The sequence below is a fragment of the Bos indicus genome, chromosome 12, assembly GCF_029378745.1.
Source record: "Bos indicus isolate NIAB-ARS_2022 breed Sahiwal x Tharparkar chromosome 12, NIAB-ARS_B.indTharparkar_mat_pri_1.0, whole genome shotgun sequence".
Lineage (NCBI taxonomy): Eukaryota > Metazoa > Chordata > Mammalia > Artiodactyla > Bovidae > Bos > Bos indicus.
This window is the reverse complement of record NC_091771.1, coordinates 71,160,794-71,172,863: the sequence shown is the minus strand read 5'-3', so window position 1 is coordinate 71,172,863 and position 12,070 is coordinate 71,160,794. Positions and strand designations below refer to the sequence as shown.

At 41.7% G+C, this 12,070-nt stretch overlaps 1 protein-coding gene across 1 annotated transcript in view; it reads right to left on the bottom strand.

Moving 5' to 3' along the window:
* LOC139176097 (ATP-binding cassette sub-family C member 4-like) overlaps positions 1–12,070 on the bottom strand; it is a 163,553-nt gene that overhangs the window by 44,949 nt on the left and 106,534 nt on the right. The window contains exons 22-23 of the mRNA XM_070799963.1: positions 11,832–11,932; positions 10,012–10,203 (exon numbers count right to left, since the gene is read on the bottom strand). Of these exons, the coding sequence (XP_070656064.1) occupies positions 10,012–10,203; positions 11,832–11,932 (293 nt within the window). The remainder of the gene's footprint in view (positions 1–10,011; positions 10,204–11,831; positions 11,933–12,070) is intronic.

The following is a 12,070-nucleotide window of genomic DNA, read 5'->3' as shown; positions in this document are numbered from 1 at the left end:
ATGAGTACTGGAAAAACCATCGCTTTGACTATACGCACGTTTGTTCAGCAAAGTAATGTCTCTGCTTTTTAATATTCTGTCTAGATTTGTTATAGCTTTTCTTCTAAGGAGCAAGTGTCTTCTAATTTCATGGCTGCAGTCACCATCCACAGTGAGTTTCTGAGCCTAAGAAAATAAAGTCTATCACTCTTTTCATTGTTTCTCCATCTATTTGACATGAAGTGATGGAACCAGATGCTGTGATCTTAGTTTTTTGCATGTTGAGCTTTAAGCCAGACTTTTCACTCTCCTCTTTCACTTTCATCAAAAGGCTCTTTAGTTCCTCTTTGCTTTCTGCCATTTGGGTGGTATCATCTGCTTATCTGAAGTTACCGATATTTCTTCTGGCAGTCTTGATTCCAGCTTGTGCTTCATCCAGCCCAGCATTTCACATGCTGTACTCTGCATTAAGTTGAATAAGCAGGGTGATGATATACACCCTTGAGGTACTCCTTTCCCAATTTTGAACCAGTCCATTGCTCCATGTCCGGTTCTAACTGTTGCTTCTTGATCTGCATACAGGCTTCTCAGGACATTTTGTACTTTATGTTAAACCCTAATTCATATAATATAGATGGGCCATTCTCTGCATATAGGCAGGTCATAGTATGTATTTATGTGGCTCATGCATTCTGTGTACAGGCAGGCCTCAAAGATATTTTGAATATCAAAATAAACCAAGTTATATGAATGTTTTGTTTCTCTGTGCAAATAAAAGTTATGTTTATACTATACTGTAGTCTAGTGATGTACAATAGCATTATATATAAAAAATGTACATACGTCAATTTCAAATACTTTATTTTTAAAAGAATGATAACCATTTATGCATTTATAGGGTAGTAACATTAAAAGCCACTGATCACAGATCAGGATAATAAATATAATAATAATAAAATGGTTTGAAATACTGCAAGAACTATCAAAATCTGACAGAGACATGAAGTGAGCAAATGCTATAGGGAAAACGGTGCCAGTGTACTTGCCTGACACAGCGTTGCCATAAATGTCCATTTTTTTTAAAGCATTATCTGTGAAACACAGTAAAACAGGTGGGCCTATATTTCTGAGTGTTCTTATACATAAATCAACACACATCAGGACACAGGTGAGAACTGATCTGTGAGAATGTGTGTATATTCTCATGGTATCAGCTCCACCAAAACTGATCCATCTGTGCAAATGGGAACATCTGTAAACTTGGCGTAAATGGACTGAGATATGTAGGGCACCGAGGGCTGTTCATTACCACAGGACTGTGAGTTCCAAACTCCAGTGAAGAGAACTAAAAAACCAGGGGACTTCCCTGGCATTCCAGGGGTTAAGAGTCTGTGCTTCTACTGCTGGAGACATGGATTCGATCCCTGGTCAGAGAACTAAGATTCCACATGCTGCATGGCCTCAGACCCCCCCAAAAAGAAAAAGGCAACTCAAAGAAAACCTGATTTTGATTATTCCTAGAGTTCAGTCATCAAAGCTATAGTCCAAATGTCTTTTCTGGGTAACCATAGGGTTTTACCAATTGCCCATGGAGAGTGTCACCAGTGTCAGTAAGCTTACATTCTTCAATCTAAAGACACTTGGTGTCTTCCCTGATGGCTCAGTGGTAAAGAAACTGCCTGCCAATGCAGGAGACGTGGGTTCAATCCCTAGTCCAGGAGAATCCCACATGCTGCAAAGCAACTAAGCCCGTGCGCCACAACTATTAAGCCTGCACTCTAGAATCCATGAACCACAACCATTGAGCCTATGTGCCACAACTATTGAAGCCCTCTCACCCTATAGCCCATGCTCTTAACAAGAGAAGACAGCACAGTGAGAAGCCCACACACAGTAACTAGAGAGGAGCCCGAGCAGCAGCAGAGACCCAGCCCAGCCAAAAATAAAGAAATAGATACAATTATAAAGACTCTTAAAGAAAATCTTCTGTTATTTGCTTGCAGTGGCCCCTTTCTGTTTTTCCAACCAGGTTGCTGTCTGATGATAACACAACTTGTTAGACACTTGCTCCAGGATCTCTCTTCACACATCAAACTCAACATAATCAACACCCAATGCTCCACACAAAACCACTCCTTCATCTGTCTCCCCCACTTACTCTCATTACATTTTTCCCAGGCTCACAGTGTTTAAAAAACAAAATAAACTCTTTCCTTAATCACAATCAGTGCAAATGAATTTGAAAAGTAAATAAATACTAGCTATACCCCAGCACTCTGAAAAAAACATTCTTAACATGATGTTTTTACTTTCTAGGCTTCTATATGTGTTCTTTTTGTTGTTGCTGTTGTTATTTTTTTGGATGTGTTCTTAAAGATACAAGTTCACATATTTAAACAAAATGGGATTAATGTGAACATACTGTTATATGTGCTTTCATTTCATATTTAATAAAAATTTACATTAATTGTTGCATAATATTATAGTACATGTGATCATTTATTTAACAAATCCTCTACTGCTTGGTCGGAGAAGGCAATGGCGCCCCACTCCAGTACTCTTGCCTGGAAAATCCCATGGACGGAGGAGCACAGTAGGCTGCAGTCCATGGGGTCGCTCAGAGCCGGACAGGACTGAACGACTTCACTTTCATTTTTCACCTTCATGCACTGGAGAAGGAAATGGCAACCCACTCCAGTATTCTTGCCTGGAGAATCCCAGGGACAGGGGAGCCTGGTGGGCTGCCATCTATGGGGTCACACAGAGTTGGACACGACTGAAGCGACTTAGCAGCAGCAGCAGCAGCTACTGCTTGATATTTATGCAGCATCAAACAGTTAGCTATTATAAATAACTGTCTTAAATATCCCTGAAGCTAAATCTTTGCAAACAATCTGAATCATTTTCTTCACATAAATTCTCAGATGTGGAATTGCTGAGAGTCAAATATGAACCCCTTGAACAGCAAGTATGAATTCGTTGGACAGCAAGGAGATCAAATCAGTCAATCCTAAAGGAAATCAATCCTGAATATTCATTGGAAGGACTGATGCAGAAGCTCCAATACTTTGGCCACCTGACACAGAGAGTCAAGTCATTGGAAAAGACCCTGATTCTGGGAAAGATTGAAAGCAGGAGGAGAAGGGGACAAAGGATGAAATGGTTGGATGGCATCACTGATACAATGAACATGAACTTGGGCGAACTGCAGGAGATGGTGAGGGATAGAGAAGCCTGGTGTGTATCAGTCCATGGGGTCATGAAGAGTCAGGCATGACTAGGTGACTGAACAACAACAAGGTATGAACATTTTCAGGAGGAAGCTGTTAAACTGCTAACCTACTCGCAGAAGTATAATACCATTTTCTGCTCCCACCCATTTCCCTGCATGTTCACAAATCCAGGTGATATAGTTTTGTTTTAATCGACATCAATTTGATTCCAAGAAGTGGAATTACATTTCCAGGATGTCTTGCTGGAGGCATAACAGCTCCTGGCTCTGCGTCCCCTGCACCTGCCTACTCTGGTCCATGTGCTCTCACTTCTCAGATTAAACTTCTGAATTCCAGCTTAGCACTCAACACTCCACCCTAGGATGTCTCTTCTACAAAACTGTCCTCTCTAACCTCTCCATTCTTCATGTACACGAGTCAGCTTCCTTGGCACCAGTAGGTAGTGTTGAGGGTTGAATGTAAAAATGTGTGTTACACACTCTGTAGTTCATTTTCCTGAGTGCTTTGCAGGTGTCTAGGTCTTCATTCACTGTATCAGGACATCATACTTTTGCTTATGCTGGTCCCACCTCCTGGAATGCCTTTCACATGCATTCCCACCTGCTGAAACCCTAACCACACATCTCTAAGTCCATCTCACATGTCTAATTCCTTGGAAATGCTCTCCGTGTCTCCTCATGTGGGTTTGTTCCAACTCTAAGAGATGTTATGTCATTTTTTATATACATCTATAAAAATTGTGATCTCGTTCTAGCTTACAAAGCTAATATAGCCATTTTCTTGTTTCTTCAACTAGACTGTATGTGTTGGCATCAGGATCTGTATTGGATTTGACTTTTTCTTATTTGTATTACCTGTGGTGCCCTGAGACAAAGAAACTTCCACTGGGAGCTGAGATTTCTAACTCAGGCCAGAGAAATTTATGGGAAATCTATTACCATATTATTTAGGTATAAGATAAATCAGACAGAGACAGACACAGCAGATGGATCCTACAGCCATAAATACAACTTCAAATGGCTAACACCTCATTCTCATGGGACGGAAACCACCTTCCACAGCGTAAGTGATTATGGTCATTTTACACCCTATGAAAATGATGACCATTTTTGTCCAAGTATTTACTCTTGGTGCTTTACATGTCTTATCTTAAATTGTACATCAGGCCTACAGGTTACATCCTTTCACTTCCATTTTGCATAAGAAAAGATTTAGGCTTAGATAAATTAGTCTATCTGAATATCAGAGCTAATAAGTAGCAGGATATGACTCAAATCCACATATGTTGGCCTCTTTTCCATCTGCTGATGGGCCTCCTTATCCCCTGGATGGCCTGACAACTTATCATGCCCCTCTGTGTAGACAGAACAGAGAAAGTGGGGAGAGGTGTAGTTGTAGTTAAAGGAAAAGGCCCACCATAGAGATCTTATGGTCAGAGAGTTAAAGCATGACGTGGACACAGGCATATATGTGGCGAGTGAGAGCGAAGAGGGTACCTGCAGGCAGGTGGACTAGCCATCAGCAGGAAGAACCAGCACCCACAGCCGGACTGAGAGAGAAATCTGCATAAGTGGGACACATGGTGCCTGGGGAACAGGCCAAACAGACTTCATGCCCTGCTTGGGGCAGAAAGACTCATTTTTGATCCCATCAGGTTGTGAAACAGCCGAATATACACTGCTACATGGGGCTGTCTCTGACTCCAGGTCCAGGCAGGGCTGAGTCTGTGGGAAATCCCTCCAGTCCCTGCAAGAGACTGGTGTGGGAAATGACAGACAGCAGGATGAAAACTGCCTGTAATGAAGACAGACTCCACTGGAAAGACACAAATAATGTGGTGGAATCACACAGAATTAGATTATAATGTAAAAGTACAATTTATAGAGCATAAAAGTAAGTAAATCTAGGGCCACAGAACATTCTAGAGCCTCTTGCTCAGTCGCAACAGAGATTTGGGAATTCTTGAGTTCAATTTCAAACTGTCACAGGACATTTCTTGAGAATCACAGGTTATCACTCATCAAAAACTGTCCATGGGAGAGAAAGGAAGAGGTCATGTTCAGATACGAATCTGAGTCAAGAGGTCTGGGTGAGCCTGAGACTCTGCATTTCTAAGAAGCTCCAGGAGAGGCAGGTGCTGCTGGCCCTGACACCACGGTCTGAGTCACAGGGAATTAGGAAGCCAGTAGGGGAAGGGGATAATCTGGGAGTGAAGGGAGCGGTTTTTAAGAAAATATTATGTAAAAAAGGGAAAATGTAGTAAACTAATATTTTTGCACATTATAGCATGGTCTACTAAGCATCTGTAAAACTGTATCATCCAAATAATAGCTGTGAGCAAAAACAAAGCAAAATCAATCTACCTCAAGAGCTGGACAATACTTTATTGTTCAGGACTCTCTAAAATGATCAAATCAACCACAAAATCATCTAAATGAAAAATGCAGCCCATGTTCAGACTCTAACCAGGAAGTCTAGGGTGCTATTTACCACATGTTGATTTTTTTTCTGTTTGGCTGTGCGGGGTCCTGATTGCTTTGCACAAGCTGTCTCTAGTTGTGACAAGTGGGGGCTACTCCTGCAGTGAACAGGCTTCTCACTGAAGGGCTTCTGTTGTTGCTGAGCAAAGACTTCAGTAGTTGTAGCATGTAGGCTCAGTACTTGTGGCATGTAGGCTCAGTAGTTGTGGTTCAGGGCTTAGTTGCTCAGAAGCATGTGGCATCTTCCCAGACCAGGGATTAAACTAGTGTCTCCTCCCTTGGCAGGCAAATTTTTATCCACTGCACCACCAGGGAAGTCCTAGTTCTTTATTTTCACTTGCTATTTCTTCTGTGAATTAAAATTCTGCATAGTACCTACTATACTCTCCTATTGACTGTAACTTCTAGGAACTGGGATAGAAGAAGAAATGAGGGAAAGAGAGTAAAGACCCCCTTCTGCTGGGCTGGCTCACTCCCATGTCCCCAGCCCCCCAGGTTGGGCAATAGCTTCTCTCGATCAAATCCAACACCAAAGGCGTGTCCTGGAATGACAGGGGCTGGGACAGGTGAGCAGGAGATGGAACCTGGGTTATACACAGCCGGAATGAAATAAATTAATGAACACACTGCCCGGGTATCATTTCCAAACACAGAAATGAAGCTAACAATAATACTGAGAGTGGACCAAGGCATAGATCAAAAGTCAAGTTACTGAATTTATTAGTTCAGTCTCCAAATTCAATTTCCCCTCAAACATTTTAGAATCGCAATGATCCTATGATTTACAGGTTTTAAGAAGGAAGAAGAATCTGTTATGTTCCTAAGTTGTACTACAGAGTTTCCTAGATAATTCATATTTTATGGCTTTGGGGAAAATTTAAGACAAGTTCAGGTTAGAAGAATTACTTTTAAAAAAGAAAATCTGACAGACACATTGTCTGAGTGTAAGTAAACATCACAAACAGTGCTCTTAGGGACAAAATTGTATCAAGAACTGTGATGTTAATGTTTTCCTGACACAGCGGTTCACATTTTTCCTGACCTACAATGGAACTGGAAATAAATAGGACAAGCTTTTCTCTATGACTAACTGAAGCTGCTCCCTGGGTAACATTCAGGCATTAAGTTGAATATTCTTTTATGTTACAAAGGTTTCATTCATTCAGTTCAGTTCAGTCGCTCAGTCACATCCGACTCTTTGCGACCCCATGAACTGCAGTACGCCAGGCCTCCCTGTCCTTCACCAACTCCCGAGTTTAACCAAACTCATATCCATCGAGTCGGTGATGCCATCCAGCGATCTCATCCTCCGTCATCCCCTTCTCCTCCTGCCCCCAATCCTTCCCAGCATCAAGGTGTTTTCCAATGAGTCAACTGTTTGCATGAGGTGGCAAAAGTATTGGAGTTTCAGCTTCAACATCAGTCCTTCCAATGAACACCCAGGACTGATCTCCTTTAGGATGGACTGGTTGGATCTCCTTTGCAGTCCAAGGGACTCTCAACAGTCTTCTCTAACATCACAGTTCAAAAGCATGAATTCTTTGGCGCTCAGCTTTCTTCACAGTCCAAATCTCACATCCGTACATGACCCCTGGAAAAACCATAGCCTTGACTGGACAGACCTTTGTTGACAAAGTAGTGTCTCTACTTTTTAATATGCTATCTAGGTTGGTCATAACTTTCCTTTCAAGGAGTAAGCGTCTTTTAACTTCATGGCTGCAATCACCATCTGCAGTGATGTTGGATCCCCAAAAAATAAAATCTGACACTGTTTCCGCATCTATTTGCCATGAATTGATGGAACCAGATGCCATGATCTTAGTTTTCTGAATGTTGAGCTTTAAGCCCACTTTTTCACTCTCCTCTTTCATTTTCATCAAGAGGCTTTTTAGTTCCTCTTCACTTTCTGCCATAAGGGAGATGTCATCTGCATATCTGAGGTTATCGATATTTCTCCCAGCAATCTTGATTCCAGCTTGTGCTTCTTCCAGCCCAGCATTTCTCATGATGTATTCTGCATAGAAATTAAATAAGCAGGGTGACAATATACAGCCTTGACGTGCTCCTTTTCCTATTTGGAACCAGTCTGTTGTTCCATGTCCAGTTCTAACTGTTGCTTCCTGACCTGCATACAGGTTTCTCAAGAGACAGGTCAGGTGGTCTGGTATTCCCATCTCCTTCAGAATTTTCCACACTTTATTGTGATCCATACAGTCACAGGCTTTGACATAATCAATAAAGCATTACAGCTATTTTCCACTAGATGGGTCTTTGTGGTGCTAAGAGTTTTAAAGAGCAGTTCTTTCAGTTATTTATGGAGTTTTCATGTGTTTGTGTAGAGAAGGCAATGGCACCCCACTCCAGTACTCTTGCCTGGAAAATCCCATGGATGGAGGAGCCTGGTGGGCTGCAGTCCATGGGGTCGCTAAGAGTCAGACATGACTGAGCGACGACTTCACTTTCACTTTTCACTTTTATGCATTGGAGAAGGAAATGGCACCCAACTCCAGTGTTCTTGCCTGAAGAATCCCAGCGGAGCCTGGTGGGCTGCCATCTATCGGGTTGCACAGAGTCGGACACGACTGAAGTGACTTAGCAGCAGCAGCAGCATGTGTTTGTGTGTGTGTTGGTTTCTGCTTGCTCACACCTGTGTAACTCACTCACTGTCACAACCAGCAGTCTCTCAGCACCCTCTCTGTGCCCTGCAGAATTCTACTTTCTGGGAACAAATATGAAAACAAAATGCTCCCTGATTTTAAAAAGCCTCAAGGTACTATGAGATACAGATCCCAAATTACAAAGCATGCTACAGGTGCTATCTTTTCTTTTCATTATGATAAAATTCACATAACATAAAATTTAACTATTTAACCATTTTTAAGTAGCCAGTTGGGTGTTCAGTACATTCACATTGCTGTGCAACCAAGCTTGATAATTTTTTTCTGCCTCATAAAACTGAAATTCTTACCCATTAAACAAACAATTCCCCATTTCCTCTCCCCCAGTCCCTAGAGACCACCATCTACTTCCTGTCTTCTTGAATTTGACAGCTTTAGGAATCTCACATAAATGGAATCAGAGTATTCATTCCTTTTGTGTCTGGCTTATTTCATTTAGCAAGATGTCATCAAGGTTTATCCACAGGTCAGAATTTTCTTCCTTTTTAAGGCTGAATAATACTTCACTGTAAAGATTTAGTTCCTTCCAAGTTTTGGCTGCTATAAATATAGGTGCACCATAAACTCTATCTTAAAAGAATATATAAGACACTAAGGAAGAACTCGGGGTCTCGAAGATGCATTAAGGTTGACTCAGAATATGAGGAGATTTTCACCATCCAGATGATGGAGGGCCTGGGTCTCTGAGGCTGAGGGGCAGCGTGTTCACTGGGAACAGGGAGGACGTGTGTGTGGGTAACACAATCCCAGTGCAGGGGGGGCGGGTGTGTCAGATACAACTGGCTGCAAAGCAAGGTGGGGAAGAGCTTCTAATGCCTTGTCTGTTCCGGTTCAGTCTCTTCTTCAAAATTCTGTCCTGATCCCAGCTAAGGGCCTCAAACTGAGTGTGGAAGGAACATCACCAGCAGACATGGATGCTGGCAGGTCCAGGTCACAAGCCTCTCTGCCGTCTTTTGCATGGATCTTCTCTGCTCCCATCAATTTGCTTTTGACTTTGAACCAATCTCTAGACCTTGCCTCCATCTGATACCATGATTCCTCACTGCTACTGGGTCATTATTGAGGCTTTTCTCTGGTGGACACAAGCTCACCCCACAGCCCCTGCAGGAGTGGACTTGAAGCTATGCTATGGTTCAGCCAGGCCAGTAAGGAATGGGGGGAGGGCAGGGGGATGGCAGCTCAGTGTGAGTGAGAGGAGGACAAGGCTACAGGAAGGGCTAAGGGACACAGAAGGAGGCTGCAACCAGAGGACACCATGGGAGGAAGAGATTTCAGAAATACAAACAAGAAAAAATGGAAAGGAATGAGATATTGGAGAGTTAGGGCCAGGAAGACAAGGCTGATGTCCCAGACTTTGTATACATAATCAGGTGTCACATATAGTGTCCTGAGTCACAATAAGATGGTACCCTGGATCCCAGGGCCCATCAACCATCATGAGGGAGCTCTCAACACAGTGAAGAAATTTCCTGGTATCCCCATTCCATGGTCAGTTTCCAAGAAAGATTCACCTACAATGTCACTAATCTAATCTGCATCCATTAGGACAGAGTCCCCCTGACACACTGACAAAGAAGCCAAGAGCAGATGTAGTGCTAAATCTTTAGCTGGATTTTAAAAAGGCAAATGGCTTAAACTAACCTTTTTTCCTGGGTAAAAGTATGCATACGTGTTCCACAATACCAGAGGCCCATCTGACATATGTCTGAAGTTCACATTGTTAAAGTAAACCTCTCCTTTGTTGGGCCAGGATGGCGGTGGACGATACTCAAGTTCCCAGGATGCTTCTTTCACAAAGTCTGTGTATTCACTCACTCTTTCTACTGAAATCATCTGAAACATGTATGACATCTCATAAGTTAGTATCAGAGGGTCTTATTTATGGATGTTCAGAGATTGTAAATAAAACCTTCTGCTTTTATACAGTTCAGAACAAACTAGATCTCAGCATCCACAAAGGACAGAAGTAGGAGTCTGATGAGGCCTTGGATGATCTGAAAACTTGTTCATCATCTTCAACACTTTTACATACGACTACTTCCTTCAATTTTATATTAAAGTTAAAAAATTAAAGAAATTTATGGTAAACTTTTATTGATCATCCTTTCATATCTGAATTAAAAAAAAAAGATTTTTTTCAAATTAAAGAATACTTTTGGACACCAATTAGTAATGTGTGGCCACAGAAGGGCCATGTGTTACAGATGAACAGAACTGGATGGTCATCAAACCTCATTTTAATAATCAATCATTTTCTACTCTGTTCTGAGCTTTCCTGATAGCTCAGTTCATAAAGAATTTGCCTGCAATGCAGGAGATGCTGGTTCAATTCCTGGGTTGGGAAGTTCCCATGAAGAAGGGGAACTTCACTCCAGTATTCTTGGGGTTGCCTTTTGGATTAGCTGGTAAAGAATCTTCCTGCAATGCAGGTGACCTAGGTTTGATCCCTGGGTTGGGAAGATCCCCTGGAGAAGGGAAAGGCTACCCACTCCAGTATTCTGGCCTGAAGAATTCCATGGACTGTATAGTCCATGGGGTTGAAAAGAGTTGGACATGACTAACTTTCACTACTTCTACTCTGTTAGAAGAAAGAAATGGAAAAACTTCATTTTTATTGCTTTTCTCTCTTTAGAAGGCACAAATATTCAAAAGTGTATAATACACACATCGATTAAGGTCTTCTAAACAAAAAGAAAAAAAAAAAAAAGGTCTTCTAAACAACCATGACTCCACACCTTAGAGAGCACATTCTAAGAGGGAGCCTACCCTACCAAGAAGAAGGGCCACCAGCAAATTTGGTGCTCAACTCACACAAGAATAAATGATAAAATGGGGGAGGGGTGGAGAAACATAGTAATTAAATAAACCTCAAAACACTGTATTATTTTCTTTTATCAAAAATGAGGAATTATCTATTAAGAAACAAATTTAAACAAGCGGCTAAGAAATTAGCTTATATTGTCTTCAGAATTTCAGAATCTCCCTCCTACAGGGACATTTATTGTATTTGAAGACAGTTTATGATGAATACAAAACCTTCTGCCATGGCATACACATGACTGAGAAAAATATGTATATATTTTATTTTACATTAACGTTAAGCACATGGAAAGTGAAAGTTGCTCAGTCATGCCTGACTCTTTGCAACCCCATGGACTGTAGCCTGCCAGGCTGCTCTGTCCACGGGGATTCTTCAGGCAAGAATACTGGAGTAGCCATTCCCTTTTGCATGGGATCTTCCCAACCCAGGGATCAAACCTGAGTTTCCTGTGGCTCCTGCATTGCAGGATTCTTTATCATCTAAGCCACCAGGGAAGCCCTTAAGAAGATGCAGGAGAATGTAAAAAACTTTGTAAAATGATGTAAAAATAAAAGTTTTATTATTTTACATCAGAATTGCTTTTATGTCATATAACAGCAAGGAGACCTGAAAAGGCTAAGAACAGAAAAATAAACATCACCATGTTCTCAACTTCTGCACTTTGCCTGACGCACCACTGGAACATACTGGTAAGTGTGATGGTGAGCGACAGCACGAGGCCAACATTCCCAGCATCCAAAGCTAAATGAGGAAGAAGAAGGATAAAGTCAGTCTACTTCTCAACCCCTCACACAGGTCCTTCTGTCACTCTACTAAGAAGACTCCATTATTTTTATGATTTTTATTGGAGTATAGTTGATTTACAAAGTTGTGTTAGTT